The 5,975-nt window shown below is 39.2% G+C and overlaps 1 protein-coding gene across 1 annotated transcript; it reads left to right on the plus strand.

The window, feature by feature from the left end:
• The first annotated feature begins 2,425 nt into the window (after positions 1–2,425).
• On the plus strand, positions 2,426–4,800 carry LOC101306188 (putative amidase C869.01-like). The gene is made up of 5 exons (XM_004289799.1): positions 2,426–3,079; positions 3,314–3,525; positions 3,646–3,882; positions 3,985–4,177; positions 4,322–4,800. The coding sequence occupies exons 1-5, from the start codon at positions 2,513–2,515 to the stop codon at positions 4,685–4,687; spliced, it is 1,575 nt and encodes a 524-aa protein (XP_004289847.1). The 5' UTR covers positions 2,426–2,512; the 3' UTR covers positions 4,688–4,800.
• The last annotated feature ends 1,175 nt before the right edge of the window (positions 4,801–5,975 follow it).

Genomic DNA, 5,975 nt, shown 5'->3' on the forward strand with positions numbered 1-5,975 from the left:
CCAACCCAAGCATTGAAGCATCAAACATAGAACAATTGAACATGCACAAACCAAAAAATATGTCTCCAAATCTGATATTCGACCACGATTAAAACATGCACATAATAAAAAACTACTCACTCTTCTTCTCTATCAAACACAACGAATTGTGATTTTTTTCAGGACAGAAATTGTGATTCAGGAAAAGAAAAGAGATAAACCAAATCAATAGCTTAATTGTCCCCATATCTATTCAAATGGATGCCAGCCCAATCGAATAATCCAATATGAAAAGCAAATCCCAAATTCCTTCATCAACTTCTTCAATTCGTAGAGGAAAGAAAACAAAAGAGTTGGGAAATTTGCCTCATATTCAACTTCTTAAATTCTAAACCAAACTCAGATAAATCCACACTCATATGCACCACCCGAAATCTAAAATCCAATCAATAGCACTCAAAATTCAATCTTACCTATAGCTTGATCTCTCAAAAATGTCTTACTACTCGATCGAATCCTCCAATTTTAACTTCTTTCTGTTCTTCCTTTTCAAGCTTTGCTCTCTCATCAGCCGAGCACACCCGAGAACGAACAAAATGGAAAATTATAAGTCGAATCTTCTCTGATCGCCTGTTTCTATCTTTTTTCCTTATAGACTCTTTTGGATCGGAATCGAAAACGGTGCGTTAGAAACTTAAAATAACAGGGAGGAGTTAAAAACAACTACTAAGGGTAAAAAAGTCAATTTGGCGTGGATGGGCTGGAGGAAAAAATGACAAAAAATGAGGGGTAATATGGCGAGGGCACTGTTCCGTGAACAGTTATCCCCCCCAATCCGCTTTATATATAGAGATGTGATAATTCGAGGTACATAATTTTTTCAAATAAATTTTTCTTTGCGGTATATGGGCCTGACTTCATTGGATCTGTCCAGGGTTAAAGTAGTAAATCACGCAGACCTCGGTTGCCTTCTTAAAGGTTTAAACCCTCACCACTGGCCATCACACAAACACACACTCCTCTTCCCAAAACCCTGAGCCGCCTCTCTCTAACCTCTCTTCTATTTTCTGCAATTTTGATTGATATATGAAATGGGTGTTGTTGTTTTTGGTGTTTGATTATTGTTTCTGTTCTGGATTTGCGATGATGATAAATGATAATCCCAGCTCTATGAGACCTTTTGTGGTCCGGGAGTACAACTATGTTCATATATCTGAGCCCAGATAACACTCTTGTATGCTTCTTCGTTTTTGATTTCTTTGATTCGTTATGTTCTTACTGTTTTTGAATTGAGTTTTAATTCCCTATTTGTTTTGTTTTGGATTATTGATCTCTATCAGTTCTCATTATTGGGGACTGCAAGTTTGTAACTTGTTCTGGTGTGGTTAAATCTGTTTAATAGCTTGTTTTAACCAAATGGCCAAGTAACATGATTCAATAGAAGTAGCTCTCTGTTGGAAATAGGTTAGTACTGAATTTTCACCTTAATCAACTCTTTGATTCATTCGTTGGGAGTTAGTTCTCCATACGCAGTGGATGGGCATTTTATACCATCCCTGATTCTTCACTTGACTCCCGCAGACAACATTTGAGCACCATAGGGGACAACTTTCCTGAGCAGTAGACAGAGATAGTAGGGAATTTGGAATCAAAATTGCTAAAATCTGAGACTATCTTTCCTGACACTAATATGAGCTTGACGCAAACATGCAAAGATCATCAACAAAGCTAAGCTGAGAACAAGTTTCTCTATATATATGGAACAAAAACACGGTTTCACATACCCTAAAAAACAATGTGCACAGACTCTGAGTTGCCAAAGCATGCTCTTGCCCTTGATGAACTGTCTGTTACTGTCATCGGTGCTTATCAAGTTAACATTAACCAAGCTAAAGTTCTCTTTTCCTCTGCAAAGATTGCCAAAAACTTCTAATCAACACAATATCCTCTTTGCTGTTTCCATTCACCGATTAAACCAATTCCATAAGATCAACTCCAATCTATCGTATTGCTTATAAATATTCATCTACATTTATCTGTGGCAGATTAGAAGTTGAACATAGATAGATATCTCAAACCCAGCAATGTGATACACGAGGCTTATGATTACAATGTGATACACGAGTTGATTATCATATACTTGACGTTCACTTCACCTAATATTGGTTCTTTTTGCTACTGTTATGATTGTGTTATCACAAACAAGTGTTGAACTTTGAGGTATTTAGCCAATGGCATATTTTTCTTTTCTAGAGTGACAGCACCAAGGTAAGATGAGTGTGGACCTGTGGGTCATCCCAGACGTGCCTGGAATAGGTGCTCTCTGGAATCATGGACCCTAAATGGTGAGCATTATTGTTCTCAACTTCTCGGTTGTGTATTAGTTGCCATACATGGTGAGCATTATTGTTGTCAACTTCTCATGGTAGTCTACTTCAGTTCCCCACTGATCTTGGACCTATAGAAAGAGATAACATTAGCTTATTATCCGATAGCTAGTAGCCTAGTACTCTTGCTTAAACCAGAACAAGAAATGATAATTTCCTCATCCACTGCCATGGCCAAACCAAGCTTCCCTCACATCTCATCCTTGTTGCTTCTCATTCTTCTCCTCACATTGTCACCTCTGCCAGGCACATTAGCAGCCGGCAAACTGTCGCTGAAAGAAGCCACCATAGATGATATCCAGCACGCTTTCAAGCACAACCAACTCACCTCAAGGCAGCTTGTCCAATATTACCTTGTCCAAATCCGGAAACTGAATCCGGTCCTCAAAGGAGTCCTAGAAGTCAATCCGGATGCGCTTCACCTTGCTGACAAGGCTGACTATGAGCGCAAGACCAAGGCACCAGTGTCACTACTCTCCAAGTTGCATGGCATTCCTATTCTGGTCAAGGACAACATTGCAACCAAGGATAAGATGAACACCACCGCCGGCTCTTTGGCACTGCTTGGATCTGTTGTGCCTCGTGATGCCAGCGTGGTGGAGAAGTTGAGGAAAGCTGGCGCTATCATTTTGGGAAAGGCTAGCTTGAGCGAGTGGTCACATTTTAGGGGTGCTGCACCCTCTGGTTGGAGCGCCAGAGGCGGTTATGGCTTGGTGAGTTGTTAAATGCATCTATATAATTTTAGCTTCCAAATCTGTTAATTGAATACCATGGACTGATGATACATAACGAAATATACATGTTTCTTTAAGGCTTTATCATTACTCCTAACAACAGTATATGTTATGTACGTAAAGAAATATTTCAAATCATGTAAATGAATAGCAGAATTAGCTGTAAATACATAACACACCCCACAAAACTGTATAATAGTTCATGCATTGCAGAACCCTTACACATTCTCAGACCCTTGCGGCTCAAGCAGTGGTTCAGCAATATCAGTTGCAGCAAATTTGGCAATGGTGTCATTAGGTACCGAGACAGATGGTTCAATCTTATGTCCATCAGGTTATAACTCAGTTGTGGGGATCAAACCAACAATTGGTCTTACTAGTCGAGCAGGGGTTGTCCCAATTTCTCAAAGACAGGATACTGTTGGGTACGTAAGTGATGATAATATACATAGATGTCGATTCATAATTAGTACATTTTTTTAGGCAATCACTAAATTTGGTTGCATAGTTTTCATCACACATGTCCTGGTGTTGGGATCGAGCAGGCCAATTTGTAGGACAGTAGCAGATGCTGCTTATGTTCTTGATGCCATAGCAGGCATTGACCACAATGACATTGCAACAATTGAGACATCAAAGTACATCCCCAAAGGTGGTTATGCACAGTTTCTCAGGCGCGACGGACTTAGAGGAAAAAGAATAGGGATATTGAGAGCCTTCTATGACTTTGGCAATGACACTTCCTTGGCTCAAACTTTTGAGAAACATCTCACCATTTTGAGGTAACAAGACACTGCAGGCCTGTTTCCATTTTTCATGATTTAGTCTTAACTGAATATCATATGCAATTTCTTAATCTTTCTGTCGAACTTCTAATTTGGTAGGAAAGCAGGTGCTGTTTTGGTAGACAATTTGGAAGTGGCTAATTGGACTGCAATCTATTCTTCAAGCGATGAAATTAATGCATTGTCTGTTGAGTGCAAAATATCTTTAAATGCATACTTGAAGGAGTTGGTGGCTTCCCCGGTGCGATCATTGGCAGATGTTATAGCCTTCAACAACAAACACCAGAAACTGGTCAGCAAATGATGTTGTACAAAACTTCATTATAACTGATTACTGATAGCTAGTGTCCCTTTTTAATTGTATACAGTGCAAGTTCTAAAAGTAGATAAATGATGATCGAATGAACTAATTGATCTCTTTTTGGTGGAAATGTAGGAAAAGATCAAGGAGTACGGGCAAGAACTATTTTTAGCAGCAGAAGCAACAAATGGGTTTGGAAAAACAGAGAAGGCAGCATTGTTGAATCTTGCAAGGTGGACAAGAAATGGTCTTGTGAGATTGGTGACAGAGAAGAAGCTAGATGCTGTGGTGACTCCTAAAGCAGTTTTCTCAAGTGTACTTGCAATTGGGGGTGCCCCAGGTCTAATAGTTCCAGCCGGGTACGAAAACAATGGGAGACCAGCTGGTATATGCTTTGGAGGACTTCGGGGTTCAGAGCCAAAGCTAATTGAGATTGCATACGCTTTTGAGCAAGCCACTAAGATTAGGAAGCCTCCTTCCTTCAATGGCCTCAAGTTTTAGAACAACATTGTATTATGTGGAGAATGCAGTATGCTATGAGAGGAGCTAGTAGTACTAGATAAATGGGGTTGTTTCTCTGCTCCCTAATCTATAGCAAGTCAATAAGATTTTCTATAAGAAAAGAATGAGAGAAAGACCAATGACCAGTTAACGCACACAATTCATAAAACAACAGATGATCAATGGTTTCAGATTTTAGCTGACACAAAAGACAGACTCGCAGACATCCTTGAAATTATTCCCTTAACCACAAACTAGAAAAAATGGTCATACTTGATCATGTGATTAGTGGTTACGCAAAATCATTTGGTAAATAGGCTAAGAAATTATACTTTTGGTGCAATCGATCTAGTATAATTTATGCGTATCATTCTTGTGGAAGGGTCATGCTAATCCTCTCCGTATCATTTCATGATCAGATGTCCCTGTAAGGTATAACTGAGCAAAATATGCTTCAAGCACTCTCTGAGTGACTCTAACATAGCCCAGCTTGTCAATCATCTCCCTCGCCACTTGATACATAGTTGGCTTAGCAATAGGAACATTGCGTACGTAGTGCTGCCATGAGCAACACACTAGGCATTTCCAAAACAACACACTAGTTTTGGACACACCTCATGTGCCTGCCATTCCTCATATTGCGCATCGATCCACTCTCAACGGCTTCAAGTACGCTAGAGTTCACATAGTCTTCATTGTTTTCATTAGCATTAGCATTCTCTGCCACGCTTCCGTTCCCATTTGACGAAGAACTCTACGTACACAATGCACTCTTGTACATTTCCTTGCATTTTGATGGCGAGAAGCAAAGCCTGCCTTAGTAACAGTGGCGGGCGCAGAAAGTCACGTAAGTGGGTGCAAACAATTTGAGGCTAAGCAACATATAGAAACAACTCACTGTTCATTTCCTCTTCCTCTCCAATCTTCATTTTTTAGCTCTTCAGCTAGTTAATCAATATATTATTCTGGAATATATTGAAGTTTTTTTTCACTAATCATATAAAATCCTAATCAGACACTATAAAATTATAGGCTTTCCACATCAAACATCTAATATGAACACATCTAAACAGACTCATTGTTCCTTTTATAGAGAATAAAGAGATTCCAAATTCACCATTCATTAATCTTTCATTGAAATGAAAACCCAGATAAGGGGAAAAAAAAACATCAAAATTGATCACCCAATTATGCAAGAATTTAGGGTTTAGGGTTCGAAGTGGGACTCTACTTATTAATTTTAGGCTCAATCCTTATCTAAACACCCAATTTTAGGCCCTTTTGGTGT

Source organism: Fragaria vesca, linkage group LG2, assembly GCF_000184155.1.
Source record: "Fragaria vesca subsp. vesca linkage group LG2, FraVesHawaii_1.0, whole genome shotgun sequence".
Taxonomy (NCBI): Eukaryota; Viridiplantae; Streptophyta; class Magnoliopsida; order Rosales; family Rosaceae; genus Fragaria; species Fragaria vesca.